The following is a 23772-nucleotide window of genomic DNA, read 5'->3' on the forward strand; positions in this document are numbered from 1 at the left end:
TCATCAATAGTGGCACTATCTGAGATCATGTACCTCCTGTAGCAATGCAATGGGAAGAACATAACATTGCCTGTGCAATATTCTCACCCCCATTTAAAAAATATTTGTAATTTTATTTAATTTAAAATTTTCCCCCTCACCATTTATCCCCTCTAAGCCCTCTTCCACCTCCACCCACCCCTCCCTGCCCCCACCATCATCATCACTGTTGTCCATGTCCATGAGTTCTCTTTTTTCTCAATTTCTCCAACCCCCCCCAACACCCCTCTCCCCCTCAGCAGAGCTGTCTGCTTGCTCTTTATCTATGAATCTGTCTCTATTTTGCTTGGTAGTTCAGTTTGTTCATTAAATTCTGCATGGGAGTGAGATCATGTGATACTTGTCTTTCTCTGACTTGCTTACTTCACTTAGCATAAAGTTCTCCAGGTCCATCATGCTGTTGAAAAGGGTAAAATTGTCTTCCTTTTTATAGCTGCATAGTATTCCATTGTACTACAGCTTTTTTATCCACTCATCTACTGATGGGCACTTGTTGCCCCCAATTTTTTAACTTGAATCTAACTAATGAGGAAACAATCAGATCCAATTTTGGCACATTCTACAAAATAACTCACTTGTATTCATCAAAAACAGTTAACATATAAAAAATTTAATCCTCACCCGAGGATATGCTTTCATTGATTTTGAGAGAGAGAGAGAAACATTGATGTGAGAGAAAAACATCAATCGGTTGCCTACCATAGGTGTCTGGACCAGGGATCAAACCTACAACCTAGGCAACTGGATAACGTTCCAACCAATTGAGCCACCAGACCAGCGCAGTCAACATCATTTTTTTTTAGAAGAGTGTATGGGAGCTATTGTTCTACCTTTAAAAAGATTAAGAAATATAACAAGCAATCTTTTTGCAATATATACTTGTATCAAATCATTATGATATACACCTTAAACGTATCCAATGTTATGTGCCAATTATATTTCAATAAAACTGGGGGGAAAGAGAGCTATAACAACCAAATGAAATGCATACACTTTGATTTGATCCTGGATTTTAAAAAAAGCTATAAAAGACATTTTTGGGACAATGGGGGAAATTTTATTGTGGTTACATATTAGATGGCATTAAGGAATTATCGTTAATTTCATTAGGGGTGATCATGGCATTGGGGTTATGTAGAAGTGTCCTTGTTTTTCAGAAATACACACTAAAATAAATACTTAAAAGTAAAAGGTCAGAGTGTTAGCTCCTTACTTTCCATAGTTAAGCAAAACAAAAAACAAACACACACACACGTGTGTATTAGAAAAAGAACGAGAATAAAATTCACCTTTTTGTAAATTGCAATTTTCCTTCCATTGTGTTCTCTCCCTGTAGGCACCATTGTCTCACTGAGAGCAAACCCTGCTTTGGGAAGGGGAGGTCCTATCAGTCATTTGCTCTTTAGTATGGATTGCAGTCAATGTGATCACCTTCCTATATGTAAAGTCCTACCTCTAATTACAATGTGCCAAAGAGGCACATTTGGGGTGGCAAATTGTGTTCCCTGGTATTGGGATTAAGAAAGAAAACCAAATAAATAATGAGGATGCCTGTTCCCCACCTGCTTCAGCCATGGTAAAAGTAGTGTGTTTCTAGGCAGACACAAAATTCCTGCTCTTCCTTGAATCTGTTATACCAAATTTCTTGCCTCTTTCATCCCCATATATGCACCCCAAAGTTCAAATGTGGCCTCAGGCCTCGAGTGAGGTCTGGGCTCCTTCATCTATTCAGAGGCCTTGGCCTAAAGAGGCCATCTGAGTGAGACCTTAGAGCCAAGGTGGAAAATGGCTTCTTGCAAGGGCTGGAACGAGGCTAAAGGAAGAACCACTGGCATGGGGAAGGTATCAGAAGTACAGGTACTGGTTCTGGGATATGAAGGATGTAGAAGCTGAGGTATAAAATAGGAAGAGATGCAAGCAATTGTTGGACATCTGATGGTGCTTTGGCAGAAGAAGTTGGGCAGCTATTGAACCTTGGGACCAAAATGAGTTTCAGCAAGATGATCTAATTCCAAAACTCAGTGCTAATCCTGTATGGGAGCCATCAGGAAGGGTGTAATCAAGATGAAATATTACAGTTGCCAGTGGGTATGTTTAAAATGACAAAGGAGAGCAGTCACCCAGTTAAATTTCAGTAGGTGTGCAAACATCCTGGCACAAGTTGTTCCTGAGCCATCCCTCAAAAATGTTATAAAGGGAAGAACATATATTTATAACTTGTTAGACTTTTTTAGCAATTTATGAGCCAAAAAGTTTGAAGAATGTTTATAAATCCCATTTCCAAATTGCTGTTAGACATAGCCTGCATTTACTCTACTGCATAGCATAAAAGATACACAGAAAATGGGGGGGAAATCACTCATGCTCTGTGCTGGAAGGTGTAATAGCCTCTGAGTCATAAACTGTCTTCATAAATTGTCGTTCATCCCCAAACAGACCCTGAGACAGGATTTTGGGGAGTAGTTTTTTTGGGAGGGGTCCAGAAAGCACAGCAAGGAAATAGAAACCTATTGGGGTCCCACTCTGGGCAACTTGAACACAGTTCTGCTGGGGAGCCCCCTGAGAGACTGTGGTTAGCACATTCCAGAACTATGCTATCAAAGGGTGAGGAGGCTGGGCTGTTTACCCATCAACTCCCATTGCTTTTTTGTTTTTTTTACAAATTAATTTTTAAAATTTTATTTTATTGTTAAGAGTATTATAGATGTCCCCTATTTTCTCCCCTTTACCCCCTTCCCCCCATCTCACACCCCACTCCAGGGCTTCACCTGTCTATCGTCTGTCCATGGGCTGTGTATGTATCCTTATACGTTCTTTGGTTAATCTCTTCCCGCCCTCCTTTTCTCCCCTCTCAGATCTGTCAGTCTGTTAAATGTGTGCATGTCTGTGGACCTATCTTGTTGGTCAATTTATTTTGTTCCTTAGATTCCACATATAAGTGAGATCATGTGACATTTGTCATTCTCTGACTGGTTTATTTCACTTAGCATAATTCTCTCCAGGTCCATCCATGCTGTCCCAAAAAACAAGAGATCCCTCTTTCTCACAGCTGCATAGTACTCCATGGTATAAATGTGCCACAGCTTTTTTATCCACTCATCTACTGAGGGGCACTTGGGCTGTTTCCAGATCTTAGCTATTGTAAGTAGTGCTGCTATGAACATCGGGGTGCATAGATTCTTTCTGATTAGTAACAGCCTGGTACCAGTACAAGAATAGGCATATAGATCAATGGAACAGAACAGAGACCCCAGAAACAGACCTACACTATTATGGTCAGTTAATATTTGACAAAGGAGGCAAGAGCATACAATGGAATAAGACGGTCTCTTCAATAAGTGATGTTAGGAAACTTGGACAGACACATGCAAAAAATGAATTAAACTAGACCACCAACTTACACCATACACAAGAATAAATTCAAAATGGATAAAAGACTTAAATGTAAGTTGAGAAACCATAAAGATGGTAGAAGAAAACATAGTAAAATCAGAGACATATCACATAGTGGAATTTCTGATGATATATCTCCTAGGGCAAGAGAAACAAAGGAAAAAATAAACAACTGGGACTGCATCAAACTAAAAAGCTGCTGCACAGCAAAAGAAACCATCCTCAAAATGCAAAGTGAACCCATGGTATCGGGGAACATATTTTCCAACGGTACATCTGATAAGGGGTTAATCTCCAAAATATACAAAGAACTTAAGAGGAAGACAAACAATCCAATTAAAAAATGGACGAAGGACCTGAATAGACAGTTCTCCAAAGAGGACATACGGATGGCCAAGAGACACATGAGAAAATGCTGAAAGTCTCTAATCATCAGAGATGCAAATTAAAACCACAATGAGGTATCACTTCACACCCGTCAGAATGGCTCCATCAACAAATCAACAAACGACATGTGCTGGCGAGGGTGTGGGGATAGGGGAACCTAGTGCACTGCTGGTGGGAATGCAGACTGGGGCAGCCACTATGGAAAACAGTATGGAGGCTCCTCAAAAAATTAAAAATGGAGCTGCCATTTGACCAGTGTTCCCACTTCCAAGAATATATCCTAGGAAACCTGAAACACCAATCTCACTGCTTTTTGATTGAGAATTATCCTGCGGTGTTAGTTCTGGACACTCTGGCTTTGGCCCCAAACTTCCCTTGGCCAGAGATCACAGATCAGAAAAACACAGGAATCCCAGGTCTGTTAGTGACCTCCGAAGTGCAAGGGATAGCAGGCCACCAACAGCACCCACTATGTAAATTCTTCTCCCGGTCCAGTCAATTAATCAAACATATCTATAGAAAATGAAATACCAGAGATAATTTGAGTTTTTAAATGTACTTCAAATGATTAGGGATAAAAATAGCATTTCTAAATTATCTCAATGAAACACATTTTTTTTTTTCTTTCAAAATAAGAATCATTAAAGCTCAAAAATACCATTATGGCATATGAATCACTGTGTCTAATTATAAAAATTTAACAGCACTATATTTAAATAACCTTTTGTGAGAGGCTTTATACATGGTGAAATCATGACCCAGCTTTGTAACTTATTGGGTCCTCTAGCCCAGGAGGTTGGTCCTGGCAGTGTTGGGGCGGCATCACTGACTGGATGGAGACTGGAGCCCTGCATTCTGCTCCCAGTTCCATAATTAGCTATTTTTTGCATATAGCACTAACTTATTGCCTAGCACAGCTTTCAAGAATTAACTCTTTGAACCCCTTATAACAATACTAGGAAGTAGGCACTATTGTTGTAGCCCTCTTCTTACAGATGAAGAAACTGAGGTACAAACGGTTTGCATAACTTTCCCAAGGTCACACACCTACCAAGTGGCAGAGCTAGGGTTTGAACAGAGGCAGCCTGGCTCCTGTGTCCAAACTTTAAACCACAAGACTTTAATGCCTCCATTTTCTTCATCTGTGAATCAGAACTAATGATATCAACTTTACTTGCTATGAACACGAGCTAAATGAGGTGTTTCAAAAGTACTTTGAAAACTAGGAAACACTATTTAAATAAAGGGTTATTATTGCTTTTCCTGAAAAGGAATGACTGTCTACTAGAATATCAAATGGTCAAGATTTCAACAATACCCTCTCGACTCCCTTATGAACATAAGTGGCAATCATGCTATTGTTGCACTCACTCTTTGACTAGGAATTCTAACATTTCATAAAGAATACAACACATTATTTCATTTCATCATCACAGAAATTACAACAGTCCTGTGATATTCCCATTTTACATATCAGGAAACTAAAGCTTGTAGAGTGATTTGCTCAAAGTCACACAGTGGACAATTAGAAGAATCAGGTCTCAAACTCAGGCATTCCTTCAAACTGAATGCTTTTGGATTTATCCTCATATAAATAGTGCTCTACTAAATGTCACCTCTAAAAATTAGTAAATAAAAGAAAGAAGCAAGAAAGAGAAAACAGAGTTATTGTTCAGACTGGGAAATTGAAAAATATTTTGGAGATGAATGTTCGGTGATGACTGTGCAACAATATGAATGTATTTAATGCCACTGAAATCTGAACTTAAAAATGATAAAAATGATAAATTTTATGTTATGTATATTTTACCAGAATAAAATTCAGAAAAAGAGACAGAGAGAAGGAAGGAAGGAAGGGTTTGTAAATTTGTCACCATGCAACTCTGAGGGTATCTTAAGAGCCAATTGAAAAATTTTGCTTTGAGTCAGCAAAGACATACACAAGGAAGGTAGTCTAAAGGCAGTTACTATGAATGACTTTTTTTTCAATTAAAAATTTTAGTATAAAAGTGCTATTTGGAATGTAACAAACAATATAAACAAACAAAACAGAATGTTATGCTAAGTGAAATAAGCCAGTCAGAGAAAGACAAATATCACATGGTCTCACTTATAAGTGGAATCTAAGGAACAAAATAAATTGACCAACAAGATAGGTCCACAGACACGGAAGCATGAGACAGGCTGACAGATCTCAGAGGGAAGGTGAAAAGGAGGGTGGGAAGAGACTGACCAAAGAATTTATAAGCATATATGCACAGCCCATGGACAGACGATAGACGGGTGAAGCCCTGGGGAGGGGTGGGAGACGGGGGGAGAGGTAAAGGGGAGAAAACAGGGGACATCTCTAATACTCTCCACAATAAAATAAATTAAAAAATAAACCAGAAACTGATTCACAGATACAGAGAACAGACAGAGTTTCCAGACGAAAGGGGGTTGGGAGGCTGGGTGAAAAAGGTGAAGGGACTGAGAAGTACAGATCGGTAGTTACAGAATAGTCATGGGATGTGAAGTGCAGCACAGGGAATACAGTCAATACTACTGTAATAACTCTGTGTGGTGCCAGGTGGGTGCTGGAAATATCAGGGGGAACACTTTGTAAAGTGATTGTCTAACCACTGTGTTGTACACCTGAAACTAATACAAAATAATACTGTCAGCTGTAATTGAAAAAAAAAAAAATCAGAAGAAATGCATAGAAATAGTAGACAATTGCATAAAATGAGGAAATTGTGCTCAGACTTACTACATTTATCTGTCAGTTTTTTAGTAGGTTTTATAGTTTAAAGCAACTGAAGTGTAACATGGAGTTAATTTAAACAAAATAACATTAAAAAATATTTTGTAGGTCAAAAAACAAAAGTGCTAACAGCTCATTGTAAAAATGTAGACAGTAGAAAATTCTAAAAACAAAAAAAGAAGAAAATCACCTATAAGTCCTACGTGTGGTGTTTTGATATATTTCCTTCCAATTTTCCTTTGTCTTTTTTACAGAATTGAGAGCATACAATTCTGTAGCTTTTTTTTTTAAGGATCTGTAGCCTAAGCTTTTCTTTCTCACACAGATGCCCATGACCTTCAAGCCAGCAGGCGGCGCTCTGCAGATGCCAGCAGGCTTCTCTGGGCACCATGTCCATTCAGCTCCAAGGAGCCCTGGTGGTCACTAGAGGGCAACGTCTGTGCGTTTAAAGATTCTTCCTAGGATTAGCTCCAGAAAACACACCATGCTTACATGAAGCAAAGCACCCCCACTCCTCCAAAACTAGCACATCTAACAACCAAAAGCATGTCTTAAGCATGGTCCTGTACTAGATACAAAGGAGGTCAAGAAGCATAAGCCCTGGACCCTCAGTGACATTTTCTGTCATTCCATCCTGGAAATTAAAAAGGTTCATGTATCCTGGGTCACAGGACTCTGAGTTTCTTAAAAGTAGGGCCTATGTCTTATTCATTTTATGCCCATTTCATTTATTAAACAAATATATAATTAAAACTAAGAATCTAGAACTATATACCAAATTTGTCTTATTTTCAGATAAAGGGCTCAAGATGCTCAAAATCAGCCATTTGTCCCCTGCACCGTCCTAGCCAAATATCCCTCTCATGCCTACTTACCCCAGATCACTCTGGACATCATCTGGTTAGCCATTTCCCAAGAGATCTCCTATGGCCTAAACACTTCCTATTTCTCTAACCATTTCAAGGCCAGAAGAATTCTCAGGGGTCTTGAGGAACTGATTTTCCCTGAGCATAATTCCTCTTTTTAACAATTTTAAGGTAACCTGCTTACATGAGCCTACAATGAAAAGACCTTAGAAGAGGCAGCCTCCTGCATGACCATGACGGTGAAACATGGGGAGGAGGTAATGAGAAACGCAGTATCTGTTTACATCTTTGCTCCCCCAACGAGCTACAGGAAGGCTCTGTCCCCATGCCCATCACCCATGGGAGCTGGAATAGGCTAAGCTTTGATTTAAAACTCTCTCATTTTTTTTCATTTAAACAACTGTTAGTATCACAGAGGACACAGGGGATTCTGGAAGAGACACGTTGCTTAAAGATGTGGACTTGACTCAGCTTTTGGATGATTCAAAAGCTAATGTGCATGGTTGACAGTGCCTCATATCCTAAAGTGTCACACAGCTGTATGATTCGTATTGATCATATCCCCTAGGAAGTCTCTCTAGGCTGACTGGACAGGGCTCATGGATTCCCCTAGGTCCCACTCCATTAAAATAGGAAACTCTCACTGCTAAATGACCATCTCAGTACACACCTCAATATCAGGGACAGCAAACTAAGGCCCACTGGCCAAACCTGGCCCTCTGCCTGTTTTCATTATGGCCCACAAGCTGAGAATGGTTTTTGCATTTTAAATGGTTGGGGGAGGGGGTCAAAAGAAGAAGAATATTTTGTGATGTAAAAATTACATGAAATTCACATTTCAGTGCCCATAAATAAGGTTTTACTGGAACACAGCCACCCCCAGCTGCTTATATAAAGTCTATGGCTGCTTTAGCCCTATAATAGTAGAGATAAGTGGCTGCAATAGAGACCTTATGACCTACGAAACAAAAAATATTTTCTTTATGTCCTTTTATAGAAAAAGTTTACCAGTCTCTGACTTAAGTGCACTGAATGTGTGAACCATGAGTGACGTTTCTGTTGTTCTCTGCCTGTCCACACCAAAGCTGTTGATTCCTTCTTTAAATGGAGGAAAGCCCATCTTACATTTCACAGTACCACGTGTTAGGCTTTTTAATTTGTGGTAATGAAGACACTAGGCCGCTGACATCTGCCATTGGACTTCCAGTATTAAACACACATTTTTCAGGATCCTTAGTCAATTTATAAGCACATTTAAGCACAGTACTAATTTAGTATCTCAGGCTTTGCTTGGCAGTATAGATATAAAAGTCCCTGGCCATTAAGGATTTAAAGTATGGTTGGGGAGGTGAGATATAAACAGGTAAAGCCCTTAAATAACAATAAAATGATACTTACATATGTATATTCCCCTTTGTGAAGTACTCTTAGAATAAATGGTGCTAGGTCAGTATATGAATGGTTGTTAGCATGGTATAGACATATGAGTACATGTTTAATTACAAACCTGTTTTATATATAACTATGGAATATAAAATTTAGATGTCATCAAGTCCCATTTCCTTAACTTAAAGAGGAAACTGGTGCCCATACAGGTCCCACAGCTGGTTAGCTGAGAACCAAGACTAGAACCTAGGTTTCTGGATCCCCACCTCAGTTATATTTGACTCTAGCACTTCAGATTCTCATGTCTTTTTAAAGAACAAGTAAAGAATGCATAAAACTACTTAAGTCATCTTTTGAACCTTCAATTTCACCTCTGTTGATAATATAGGAAAGAAAAGATGCCAAATATTGATTATCCCACTCTTCTGTGATATTTCCAATCATTTTAAAGTGGAAGGGGAAAAGAAAAGGTAATGAAAATCTTAATCTATTTTGATCACCATTTGTTTAAAAAGGAATAAGCATTTCCCACATGTTCTCATGAAGAAACTATTGTAATTTTGTTTTTACATAATTTTATATTGTTCTTAAATTGTGTTTAAAGGATTTCTCATAACAGAGGCCTCACCCTGGCATGAAATTGCCTGACAATAAAAACCACCACCAAAGAGAAAAAGGAAACCTTGAAAAGCTTAAAGTTGCCTGTAGTTATTCTATTTATACGTAGACAGCATCAAGAAATGAGTGAATCACATGGACAAATTGTCACAGCAAATTCTTCTCACATGGAAAGAAACTTTTTTTATGTGTTACATTTCACATTTTCCCCCTATTTCTCTCCTATGTAACCTTTAGCTGTCACCACTGGTCAAAAGGTTCAGACCAACTGACAATACAATTTAAAAAAAGAATAATAAAGAAGTGAAGTTTAAAGAAAGGTACTGTAGGAACATTTTAGCTCTTTCCTTCCCATGAAATTTCAGCTGTTATCAGTCACTGCGTAACTAAATGTCAGCTCTAGCTCCTGCTTATTGGAGCTAAGAGTTCTGGCCTAGTTGAAAGACCCCAGAACTTTGATGTACCTACAACACTTGGCAGTGTCCACTGCTGTAAGCCTCAGTTGAGATTCCTGCCTTACTCACTTTGAGGTTAGCCAGAGCTCAGTCCTCTGAATCTAAATTGCTGAGATAATTTGAGGCTCTGAAAGCTGATCCTGCAGGTCTGACCAGGTAGTTCTTTACCCCTCTCTAAAGGAGCGGGGTGTGGATAGCTTTGAGGGCAGCAGATCAGGCCTGTAAGAGAGGTGGCACAGGATTTTCCACTTCAGATAATGGCAAACTAGCTTGTTGCTGACCAACTTTCCTGAAATGAAAAGCCAGAAAACCTCTTTGAAAATCTCAGAGAAATACTAAGGCAGTAAGGATTGAGGGGCCAAAATCCTGGAGAGAAGGGAAATGCACAGAGGTGGAGCTGTTATTCAGCATCATTTCCCCCTCAAGGCATTTCCCAAATTTCAAGCAGCAGCACAGAAACTGAGTGCTGAGCAGAGCTTCTAACAGTTTTAGGATAAAGGGGGACAATAAATGGAGGTCAGGCCCAACCAATGAGAAGAGTCCAGGTAAACAACCCAGGCTTTCAGATGAGATGCACAAAGGAGTACATCCTAGTAGTAGGGGTGAACCAGAAACAGACCCAAGCCCAGCTCCAGTCTGTTCCGTTCCTGATTGGGTTAGACACACAGACACCTCACAACTGACTGAAAGAAGCAAAGGCTAATCTTTTCTGGAAGATAATACTATCCAGAGCCTCAAATTATTTACAGTTCTTTATATTCAAAATCAGGTAGTCAAACAAAAATTGTCATTTATACCAGGAGACAAAACTAAATGGCCAAAAAACAAGAGAAGAAAATATATAATAAAAACAGACTTAGAGAGGTTTCACATATTACGGTTACCAGAGAGGAATTTTACAATATATTGGAACTAATTCAAGAAATTAGAAGACTAGAACCAAATGGAAATTCTAGAGTTACAGTATACTATAACTGAAATTAAGAATTAAATGGAAGCTTCAGAAGCAGACTAGACACAGCTAAAGAGAGGATTAGAGAGCTGAAAATGGCTAGACTGAATACAGTGAGAAAAAAAGAACGGAAAATATAGAAAAAGGAGTAGGAAATTTGTGGGACACAGTGAAATGGTGAAATGAAATTGTGCTTAAAATAGTTTTCAGTAACAAAAGCTTGACACTAGTATGAAATTTTCTGCCTCAATAAAGCAAAAACAATCACGGGGGGGGCAGGGGATTTGAAAAGCTGAAAGTTAACCTATAGTTATTCCATTTTATATGCAGACAGAATAAAGGAGAGGAAAAAGAGAATGGGACAGAAGCAATATTTGTAGTTGTGATGGTTGAGAACTTTTCCAAAATTGTCTAAAATCTTCAAGCCACAGATTTAAGAAAAGTTATGAATCTCAAGCAGGAAAATACAAAGAAAACCACACCTAATGCATTATAGTGATGTTGCTGAAAGGCAAAGATAAAGAGAAAATTTTTTAAGTCAGTCAAAGAGAAAAAATCAATAATTTTAAAGGAGCAACAATAAAAGTGACATCTGACTTCACTGCCGAAGTCAGAGGACAATACTTCCAAGTGTGAAAGATAAGAATGCCAGCCTAGAATTCTATGCTCAGTGAAAATATCTTCCCCCAAATTACATGAAATAAAGACATTTTCAGACAAAAACAGAAAATGTATCTCCCTTGGATGTACACTAAATGAAATACTGAAGGGCATTCTTTGGGTAGAAGTAAAATGATCTCAGATGAAGCCAGAGAAACAGGAAAGAATGGAGAGCAGCAGAAAAGGTAAATACAGGAATAAGTCTAAATTTAAATGTAAATATGTAAGTAAATGTAAAGTATATAAAAACAAACATAATGTCTTGTAGGTTTTAAAATATAGAGAGAATTAAAATACAGAATAACAATAACCAAAAAAGCGGCAGGAGGGAATTAAAATGAAGTTAGTGTCCTATTATCCTTACATTGTCTGGGAAGTAGGAAAGTTCCAATTTATAGTAAATTCCAATAAGTCAAGGATACATGTTGTAAACTCTAGAGTAGCCCCTAAAAGAATGTAACAAGAGCTTATATAATTAACAAGCTCGTGAGGGAGTGGGGAATAAAATAATTAAAATATTTCATTAATTTAAAAGAAGGTAAGAAGGGAGGGAAAAAGGAGTATGAAACAGGTGAGAACAATAAAAAACAAATAAAAAGACAGTAGATGTAAATCCAAATAAATCAGCAAAATTGAGTTTTTTATGTCTGTGTTACAGGACAGGAACCTGTAGCCAAATTACAAATAGCAAATATATTTGTGTAAGTCATTCATGTATACCCACAAAAATACCAACATTGATGAAGATAACTTAAAACTCAAGTGAAGGCATCCATGGCAAATAGGTTAATGGGCGTCATCAATTAAATATTTAAGGTTACTCAAGGCACAAGAAAACTTGAAATGCTGTGAAATTTTACAGCTCATATAAGAAAGAAACTTGAGAGTGACTTTCTCAAATAATCCTAAACATTTATATGACATTACTAATAATGAGTTATGAAACTGAAAGAAACTTTTCTAACCTGTCATTAATAATAACCTAATTTTAATCAAACATGACGGAATTATGCCCTTAAACGCCCTTAAAAACTGAGTTATCTTTCTAATTTCTCTATAGCAAAGGATATTTCTAAACCATTGTCATTTTAAGAGGAGACAAGTGAGGAAGAAGCCAAATGTTTAAGAAAACAAGCATGGCAGATGTGCATCAGGTAGTTATTAGATACCATGTTGTTTTTCTGGATTTTGTGATGTTTGTGGAATTTATCAACTTATTTAAATTTGTAACATATTGTGACTTGTAAATCTAATATACGATTTCTAAATATTTTAAAACATTGACTTCTCTACCTAACTTTGTATTCATAATTTTATTTATTTTTCTTATAAATCACTCTCCAAACAGTCCCCATGAAACCTGGATAAGATTTTGTCATCAAGGGTTGAAATCGCTGTCCTACTGCAGTCACTCTGTTAACCATCAAAGGAGATAAATATGATGCACAAACCATAACCCAATATTCCAGGTTCGCACAACAGGACCTGCCAGAATTCATTCATTCCTTTACTCCATCCATTTGAGGCAGGATAGCAAGAAGCTAGGAAAATTCCCTGGCAAAAGAATGGGGAAACTGAGACAGATAGCTGATTCAAGCTGGCCTCATCCAGCCCCTGACTCACCCTCGTCCTTCTCCCTTGCACACCCACTCCCTTAAGCATTAAGCCCTCAGGACAATGAGGTTCTGATTAGCATTAAATAATCTTAAGAACAAAGCGTCAGGTCTGTTGACAACGGAGACAGAGTTTTGGTCAAACTAGTAATAACATGTGGGCCTCAGTTGTGTTTCAGCACCAGGCCCAGAAAGGCAGCAAAACCAGATGAAGTGATGCCATGGCTGATATCAGGACCAGATGCAATGATCGGCTACCCCCTACCCTAGTACTGACCAATCAGTAGAAACAAGGACACTGACCCTATAAGCTCATTTTGATGAATCAACATATTAAAAGACACACCTGGAAAGCTGATGAATATTCTATTGAGATCCTCCCCTGAGATTTCCCCTAAAATTCCTGCCTTTAGAAAACAGATAAAAGCTCTTAAGACAAAGAACCCAGATATACTCTCTCTAAGAGCATGCCCACACTTTCTTTCTTCAGGCACATATCTTTGCTTTCTTTTTCCTAAGCTCTAAGGGTCCCCATGAGACTTGCAATTAGGGGAGCAGCAGGTAGTGGCAGCTTTTCCTGGGCTAAACCCCTAAACCTGTCTTCAAGGGTCCTTCTTTTTTTCCCCTGAATCCACACAGCCCAGCTGGCTCACTTCTTTTGCCTGTGTGACTTTCTTTCTAAAAGGCCAAGGCAGCTCTCTGAGCAGCTCACTCGATTCTTCTCTTTGAGTGTACTTACAGTTTGCATGCTAAATAAACTTCCTCCTCTTTTAGAGTTCATGGCTCTGAATTCTTTCTTTGCCAAACTCAAGAACCAAGAGCTGACATTGCCACTAACACATTCATGTATTCAATGAACATTTACTAGGTACCTACTACAGGTTAGAAACTGTTGTAGTGTCAGAGAATGTGATAATGAATGAAATAGCCTATTTGTGGAGAGATTGTATTCTAGTAGTGGAAAACAGACAGTAAACAAGTGAACAAACAAATGAACAAAATAATTCTCAAGAAAATAATACTGGATGATATTTACCTAAGAGAAATAAAGCTATACATCCATACAAAAATTGTATGTGAATATTTATGACAGCTTTATTCATAATCATCCAAAACTGAAACCAACCCCAATGTCCATTAACTGAAGAACAGATAAACAAACTGTGGTGTAGCCATGCAATAGAATACTACTCAGCAATAAAAAGAGAATGAACTACTTATATGTGCAACAACATGAGTTGAAAGAAGCCAAACTCAATCACATACTGTATGATATTATTCATATGATAGTCTAGAAATTATTAGAAACTGGAGGTGAAGGAAAGGGATAGACAACAAAGGACAGGAGAGAATTTGGGGGATAATGAAAGTGTTCTGTATCTTGATTGTCGTGGTAGTGCTTTTGTGACTGTACAAGTTTGTCAAGACCCATAGAAATGTAGACCTAAAAATTTACTGAATGTAAATTACACCTCAGTCAACCTGAAAAAAGAAATTGGGCGATAAAACAGTGCTGGTCACTCCTTTGGATTGAGTAGCCAATGAAGACGTCCTACAGAAGGTCACCTTTAATGTGTAAAATGAGCCAGGAGCTTCTTAGCAGTTTTGAAGAAAATCAAAGCATTTTAAGTAGCAGCAAAAATTTAAAAGATGACTGTAATAAAAAAAATACCTTGAGAGGTAGAAAAAGAGAAATGGAAAATTTTTTGTCTTTTATTCAGCAAAACGTGTTTTAAGCGAGAATTTATGCAAAACCTACATACCAGGAGGATTTACAAGTGCAAAAATGCAAATTTAGTCTATTTTCTAAAGATGTTATTGACAAGCACAGTTCAAAAAACCTCACCAGGGAGTCCTTTCAGGCTATGGTCTATGTTTCATGATCAGGTTTGTGCTTTTTTTTGCTTCCATGCATATAGAGTTACCAGAAATGATAATTAATCACATAAAAGTCTAACACTCTACAAGATAATGTGTGAGAGCCAAGGTCAAAGTTCTTTGCTGCCCTTCTCTCCACAGCAAAGTTGAAAAGGCTCCAGTTAAAAGAGCCTTTCTGGGAAACCCCACTTCCATTGCACCTGCCCTCTGAGCACTCCCAGAGTCTGCCAGCAGCTATGACAGATCCATCACTGTGGGGAGACAACATATGCTTCAGAAAAATCATACTATAGAGAAATTATGAACTGGTGGCTCACATACACTCTCCAACAGAGGGACAAAAAATTAAATTGTCCTTTCTTGTGGGAAAGGATCAGTCTCCATGAAACTAGTGAAGCCGGGCCTCTGGAAGAGCCAAAGAGCCTTTGAAATTACTGGATGAACCTTAGAAAGGACCACCTTAGAATCACTCAGGATATCTTCCATCAAAACAGGTGGGCTTTGGATCAGTAGCTCCCACTGCCCAGAGAAGGGAAATAGAACCAGACTCTGTGTTTTGATGGTTTCTGAAGTTTCTAGTCTCCTTGGAGCTAACTGGGACTTGGAATGAGGAGAGCAGGGTTCTAGTCTGACTCTATTCTTAATTTGTTGTGACAAGGCCAAATTCTATTACCTCTTTTGATCTCTGTGTCAAACGAGGTGTGATATTAGGATTTATAAGATGACCAAAATATATTTCTCATATATATTTTGTCTTTGTTCCTAGCTGACAGCTCACAAAATTCTTGGAATTTCCTAAGTGTTGAGAGTGATGAAGGTGTCTTTGGTTATGTTATTGAGGTGAATTTTGGAAAGCAATGAAGGATGGGGACTGGTCACAAGGAGACCCAATCATGTGATTGGAGGGTTGAAACTTTCAGTACCCCTCTCCCCTACTCCCGCCCCCCCTCCCCCAATCTCCAGTAAGAGGAGAGGGGCTGGAGGTTGCATCAGTTGCTAATGGCCAGTGATTTAATCAATCATTACTATGTAATGAAGCCTCCATAAAAACTCAAAAGGACAGCTTCTGGGTTGGTGAACACTCAAAGATGTGGGCAGAGTGGTGCACTGGAGACCCTATAGAAGCTTTGTGCCCTTTAACCATACATTGCCCTATTCATCTCTTCCGTCTGACTGTTCCTAAGTTATATCTTTTTATAATAAACTGGTAATCTAGTAAGGAAAATGTTTCTCTGAGTTCTGTGAGCCATTCTAGCAAATTAATGGAACCCAAGGAGAGAGGATGATGGGAGCCTTTGATATATAGCCAGTTGGTCAGAGGAATAGGTAACAATCTGGACTTGTGACTGGTGTCTGAAGCTGGGGGGTGGGAGGAGGTGTTGCAGCCTTATAGGACTAAGCCTTCAACCCATGGAATCTGATACTATCTCTGGCAGATTGTGTCAGAATTGTGTTGAACTATCAGATAACCAGCTGGTGTTCCGATCATTGCTTATTGGAGATGTGGGGAACCACCCCCCCCCCCATTGGAAACTGAGTTTCAGAACACCATTTACAAGGGTTTGAACTTTATTTGTAGCCATTGGACTTTATCATTTTGTTTCTGCTGAACATCAACCAAACTGTATTTATTTTCCTCTTACTAGATGTAAGATGGGCCGGGTGTCATAGAAGACAGAGACCCAATGGAGCTTTCCATATGATTAAGGAAGTAGAAAACACATCTATAAAAAGGACCTAGTAATATAAGGTAGGATAGATTCGGTATTTAATGAACAGACAAAAACATCTTGGGAAGGGGAAAAAATCAGTGAAAGAAAAGATTAGGGAATGCTTCATAGAAGAGAAGGGATTTGAAGTAAGCTTTGAAGGATTGCTAGGATTTGGATAGATGGTAGGAATAAAGCCTGGCATCAGGGAGAGGGAAATGAAGTCACAGAAGGGAGAAGTTAGGTGGCACATATGCCAGACAATGAGAAGCAAAGTTTAGCTAGAGGGATATTTGTTCTGGTGAGTCTTAGGAGAAGAAGAGAGAGGAGACTGGCAGGTGCAAGAGGACCTGGCCAAAGAGGATAGAAGGATCAGAAAGTTCATAATGCAGACCCAGAAAACAAACTCTACATGTATTCTTCAGAAGGTCTCAAAACCTCATTAATGGGATGCCTAAATTCCCCAAACCTGTGACTGGTGATTGTATTGAGTTGACAGGTTTTTTCTCTCTTCATTTTTGGGTATCTTCCAATAGAAGATATTTTAAAGACTGGAAGAGCCTGTGCACCTGGGAGGCATTTGATATTTGTTTATCTGAGGAATTCCTGACACCCTCAATGAGTGAGAGCAGCTAACATGGACCTTGAGAAAGAGATTTGGACCCCAAGGCATAGAGCAAACTCTCTTCTGCAGTGTCCAATAGAACTTTCTGCAATGATGGAAATGTTCTGTATCTGCACTGTCCAGTAGAGTCACCTACTGATACTGAGCACTTGACATGTGGTTTGTGTGACTAAACAGCTGAATTTTTAGTTTTATTTAGGTTAAATTTAAATAACTATATGTGGCTAGTGGCTAGCATGTTGGACCATGCAGCTCTAGGTGTCAGGGAAGGCTGAAAACTACTTTGTCTCAAAAATTCCTGGCAATAAACACAAAGAATTTGTACTTGAAGAAGTCTGCATAAACGTTATGCTTTCCTTTTTCTTTACACATTCCAAATCACAAGGGAAGGGGAACTTATGAACAGTCTTCCATGGGATTGAACAAGGACCATGTTATAGTGAAACTGCTACATCTCTCCGTCCTTAGGATTCATTCTGCCAGCTCCATTCTAGCAGAAATAACACTGCGTAATAATACTGAAGCAGGCACACATAACTTGGGCATTATATACCGTCAATATGAAATCCAGCTTTAACCTTTACACTTACTGGAAAAGAAAACACAAACTCTACTTACCTTTTTCCTGCTGAGGGTCCAATTCAGGTCTTAAATTCCATTTACACAATACTGAGGCACCTAGTACAGAGATGGGCATCTAGTAGGAAAGACCATTATGTAAAAAATATGTCCATCCATCCAACCATTCACCTATCTATTAAACCACTTGTTTACCATCTGCCCATTCATCCATCCATCCATCCATCCATCCATCCATCCATCCATCCATCCATCCTCCTTCCCATCCATTTATTTATCTTTCCATCTATCCACTCATCTATTTATTCCCTGAATCTATTCACCTGACTCACAAAGAGTAGCTTTTCTCTCATTTACCCAAATAATGAGAGCTTAACAGAGGGGAACAAATAAGAAGCAGGTGACTGCCTGATACATTTTTAAGAGTATGCTTTCAGATAAATTCCAAAAAATGGGGAAGAATAATAAGAATGAGAAGATAAAAACATGTATTAATTAACCATAATTTTAATTGATAAATATTTATTATTGACCACCCATTTGGTATAAGGGACCATGTGAGGCACTGTGTAAGATATAAGAATATATAAGAAATCTCTGTCCTCGATATTGTTAATAATCTACTTGAAAAGTTAAAGCAATGAATATCTAAGAGATTAAAGAAAAGACAGATGAATGAAATATTTCAAACCAGCAAGGTGAAAGATGTCACAAGATAATTTATGTCTCAGATAATGTCTCATGTTTAGAAGAGGGTTAGGAAATCTGGGCTAGAACTGTCCAACTTAGGGCTTTGAGGAGGAGGCTTGAGCCAGATTCTAAATGATAGGCAAAATGACAGATTAAAAAAAAGCACACCATGAGGCTTGGTCTGACACCCTCTTACAGGGAGTAATGGCAGATAACAGCCTGAAGTGCAGGGCTATCGATGCCCATTCCAAGTCACACATTCCGTGGGATGAGGAGTGGAAAGGAGAAAGCATTCTGGAGAGTGGGTGAGACACAGCATAAGCAAGGAAGCAGAGCCAGGGACTCAGTGTAACCACCTTGTATGAGGTCATCAGTGTGTATGTAAAGGGAAGAAAGCATGGAAGGAGAGGGAGGGCAGGGACTAATATGAAAGGGGTTGAATGCAAATCTGCAATTGGTTGGCCATACAAAAGCCAGAATTATGGTTTCTGGGACTACCTTGAAGACTCCCTTTGACAAAGTGGCAGCAGTATAAACTTTTCTAAAAAAATGTTATTCTTCTCATAGACTCGAGTTCGCCTGGAGGACTGCAGAAGGGAGGTAGGGATGAGTATTGGCATTGCTCGTCAACCTATAAGGGGCAGGGACGGACGATTATTGCTGTGCCTGTTCATACCTCAGAAGCCCTGATTCAGTAGATTTAGGATGGGAGTTAAGAATCTGTATATTTTTAAAGCTCCCAAATGATTGTGATGATCATGCAGTTTGGAGGGTCTTTTGGTTTACGCTTTTACCAATTTATCCACTACAGACTACCACTTTAGAAAACTCTTTGACAACACTAAGTATATGACCCTTATGATGTAGCAGTTCTACTCCCAGGCATATACCCAAGAGAAATAAACACTTATGTACCTCAAAAGGCATGAATAAGAATATCCAGAGCAGGTTGTTATCAACCCCAAATTGGAAACAACTCAATGTCCATCAGCATTAGAGTGGATAAACTGGAGTATATTCGTACAATGGAATACTACATGATGATTAAAAAGAACAAACCAGGCTCACGGGGCAAGTACTTTCAAAAATAAAGATAAAATTTTAAAACAAGAACAAACCACTGCTATGTGCACCAAGAATGATGACTGTTACAAACATAAGCATAAGAAGTATGATTCCATTTATATGAGATTAAAGAACTGGCAAAAATAACCTATGATAATTAAACTCAGAATGGTGATCACCTCTTTATAGGGGTGGGTATCATCTGGAAAGGAGCATAAAAGAAACACCTAGGGTGCTGGAACTGTTCCATATCTTCATCTGGGTGGTGGTTATGTTGTTATATAGACATGTGTAAAAATATATTGAACTGTACACTTGTTCAATTTACTGTATATAGATTATACCTTATTGAGAAAAAAATAGATGTTGTGTTTGTGTGGATATATATATGTTTGCCCTGCCAACTTCATGAGGTTGTTGTAAAGCTCCAATATCTTTTAAAAGCGAATTCAATAGATAAGTACAGTCTTACATTATTTAAGTAGCTCGATCCCTATTTTTGTTGGAATTGATTAGATGCACTACCTGTGATTCAGGTGATCCACTAGCCTTTTTAAGCCTTAGTAAAACACAAAAAGTTAGTTATATGGGAGCTCATAGTAATTTCTGGACTTAGGAAGGATGCACAGTAACTATAAACTCACTGAGAACACACTAGAGCTGACAAAGCGTGCAGCCCTGCTTTTGAAAGCGCCTTTTTGCAGGTGGTGAATTTGGTCTGCTTTGAAACTCTGGAGAGGGGTTCTGTGCAGCTACGTCTTTACATCCCATGCCCTCAGTTTCCTCTCTGCCCCCTCCCACCCCACCCACCAAGAAGACAGTAAACACTATCTGTACCACTGCACTCAACCCGGAAAAAAATCTCATCTTCCCATCAAGAAAATTCCCTTCATCCTGAAGTGCCCTCGGCCATTGGTAATGAGCCCCAGACCTTCTGCCGGCTCCAAAGTTTGCCTGCCCTGAATCAATAATTGAAACTGCCTGTGGTCATTAGTACCTTGTGGGCAAATGCTCAGGGTCAAAGAAGGTGGAGGTGAGGAGCGGGAATGGCGAGACCCTGTCCAGCCAGTGTGATGTGCAAACCTCTTTTCTGGGCTGTTAGTTTTCAATCTTTGGAAATGTGGAGTGTGCTGAGCACTGTACTTCAGGCAGCTAAGTATAAACACATGTCTACAAATACTGATAACACTATCTTATTTGTCCATTACTCAACAAAGCCAGATTACCTGGGGACTGTTTGTTCCTCTACAAAATGAGAATCCAGCAACACATGTATTAAAATGTGGGACATTTTCTTTAGAGTATAAATTTTCAAGAGCTGCTTCTATGCCTTTCTTGGTACACTTTCAAATCCTTATGTATCTTTAACACCATAACATACAGTTGATTTTAAAATAAAAATTTATAGTCTTTGGTTCACTGTACCAATTTTCCTTAATTTGACTATCTGGTCTATGATGTGTCTGTCTGAAGTTTATTCATTACAGTGTCCAGTTTCTAGAGCTCAGAAGTTCATAAGATGCATTCGGCAACTTGTGTGAACATCCTGCAGTTATTTTTCTGACTGGTTAATTTAAGCAGGCATTCAAAGAATGAATATGGATTTTTAATAATAAATTGTTAAGCAACAAGTTCACACAAGCAATGCAGTTCACAAATATGTATATTTTCCAGAATAAAACATTGTACTGACCCCCTCAAACCCAACAACTCCAAAGGTACTGCATATGGAAGTACATCACCAAAGATACTAAAATTCAAAATCAAACTTGAATGGAGCTTTCTCAAGAAAAAAAATCCAATAATGCTTGATTTCACTTAAGAGATTCTTAGAAAAACCAGCACACAACTGTTCAGTTACAGAGAGCCAACTACAAATTAGCTGTGGGGAAAGTTCAACCGAGGAAAATGAATTTCAAGGAAATGCCACTTATTTTCTCCTGTTGGTCATTTCTGAAAGAATATTTTGAATTAGAAATGCAGTGGGGCTTTTCTGTTCTCTGAAGATTTTGAATTGCTTCTAGGAAACAGTTGCCTGGGCTGAAACTCTGTTAGTTGTGATTTTTTCCCCTCACTGGTCAATTAATTTTGCAGGAGGGAGAAGTTAGGCAAAAGCCATGCTAAACTGATTTGCCTCCAGAAAATGCACCTCCATCTTATGCTGAGATTATTTTTCTCACTTGCCCCCTTTTCTCCCTGCCATCCATTCACTTTTCTTTCTTAAACCAACAGGTAAAACTCAAGAAGTAATCCCCAGAACAGAAACATGCCTGGAAGGGAATCTGAGTTCGAGTAAAACTTCCCTTTCTGCAGATGGCTCCTCTGTCCCAGCTTGGTAGCTCATTTACCCCTCAACACCCACCACCCTCAGAGAGAATGTAACTTTCCTCCGGTACTTACCTGTCTGCAGAGAGAGCCGTGAGCGTGAAGACAGACACCCCCACCGAAGTAAGCTGTATAAAGGGGATCAGCTTGCAGCCAACCCTGCCAAACAGCCATCTGTCAGCCAGGTACCGGCTGGCATCCACAGGAGCACACGTTACCAGGAGGAGCAGGTCTCCCAGTGCCAGACTAGAGATGAACAAGTTTGGCACATTTCGCATGGACTTCACGGTACAGAAGATCTTGATCAGGGTGATGTTGCCAATGAGGCCTATCAGAATGATGACCCCATAAATTGCAGGGATAACATAGAGGATCCCCTGGTGGAACCAGTCCTCGTTCTTGGGGAAATCCACACTGTGATTGGAGATGTTGCAGGACACGCTCTGAAGCAAGCAATCATTTAGAGCCGCCATCTAGATCCTTTCCCACCTAAAAAGTGCCCTCAGACGCTATTCTTTAACTTCTGATTTTGCAGTTGGGTGAAGGTGAGGACAAAGTCTCTGCTAGGCTCTTTATCTTTAATAAAAATACTCTGAGTACATATGGACTATGGCATTCAAAACTCTCTGTCTCTATTTTGATGCCGGTACTGCTCTGGTCTTCACATGAACAATGCAATACATTTCTAAATTCAGTCCAAAAAGGGCTCAGAAGTAAACCTACTCTGTAGCAGCTCTTTTTACCTCCATTCCAATCTGAGTCTCCCTTGCTGCAGTTAACTAAGAACTTTTGGTCTGCTATTTTCACACAGCATTTCCTGTCTTTCCTGATACTTAGACCCTGAAGGTTTAAAGTGGGTAGAAAAAAACTGCACTGAGAAAGCCTCAACTCCTATAGGCAGGATGCTGTGCACGTCACTGGCTTCACTAGCAAACGGCAGCTCTGCTGAGCGGAGGCTCTGAAGAGGAACTAGGGCTACTTATAGACAGAGAATGCCAGCCCCCTGCTGGACACTTCAATTACCGCCCAGGCGCCCACTCCACCAGCAGACTGCAGTTTCAACTCCCGCAGGGCTTTAACGGATACCTTTGGCTTCTCACTTAAGATGCAGCACCTATGGTAGGCATTTAATGTGGTGCTAGCACTCTGCAAAGGCATTGGAAATCTTTCTGATGCTATGCCCATGAATCCAGATGGAACTCACATTTCCAATGCATTAGAATAACATGTTAAATAAGGTTACTCTAAAATGAGGTCTGTCTTTGAATGAGATGCACACAGATGCACAGGGTGCCTATGTGTGAGCTGTCCCACTCAGCCTTCCCACTGCCTCTTTGAACAGGGATACTACTGAGGAAAAATAGGCATGGGACTCACGCCTTAAACCTTCAGTAACTGACCTCTGGGAAAAACCAGAAGCAGAACACACACATGCTCTTTCCTGTGGGTTTGCCAGGCCATTCTTGTTCCCTCTACCAGGAGAAATTAAATCAGGAGCTAGATGTATTCTTAATTCTCAAAGATCTTTTCCAGAAAAATGGGTCTTTTCTCATTGGATCTAAAAATTACATGAATTTTGATGCAGTTATTTGCAATTTTTTACTGAATGCTTGCCACGTTTTATAGCAAATTTCCTCTTATGTCCTAAGTGGGAGATGAACTGTAAAGGAGTTACAGATAGAATACTTAGGAATTAGGGTGTGGAAAAAATAACTTAGAGTGGACAGGGTGCCAGGAAAGGCTTTATTGAGGAGGTACTATTAGATTGGAGTTTAGACCTTTAGCCAAC

The 23772-nt window shown here is 39.2% G+C and overlaps 1 protein-coding gene across 1 annotated transcript in view; it reads right to left on the minus strand.

Annotated features, from left to right (window-relative positions):
* GRPR (gastrin releasing peptide receptor) overlaps window positions 1–22745 on the minus strand; it is a 29144-nt gene extending 6399 nt beyond the window's left edge. Inside the window, exon 1 of the mRNA XM_016202974.2 lies at window positions 22059–22745. Coding sequence (XP_016058460.1) covers window positions 22059–22456 — 398 coding nt within the window. The 5' untranslated portion in view covers window positions 22457–22745. The remainder of the gene's footprint in view (window positions 1–22058) is intronic.
* Between the last annotated feature and the right edge of the window lie 1027 nt (window positions 22746–23772).

The sequence above is a fragment of the Miniopterus natalensis genome, chromosome X, assembly GCF_054644295.1.
Source record: "Miniopterus natalensis isolate mMinNat1 chromosome X, mMinNat1.hap1, whole genome shotgun sequence".
Classification (NCBI taxonomy): Eukaryota; Metazoa; Chordata; class Mammalia; order Chiroptera; family Miniopteridae; genus Miniopterus; species Miniopterus natalensis.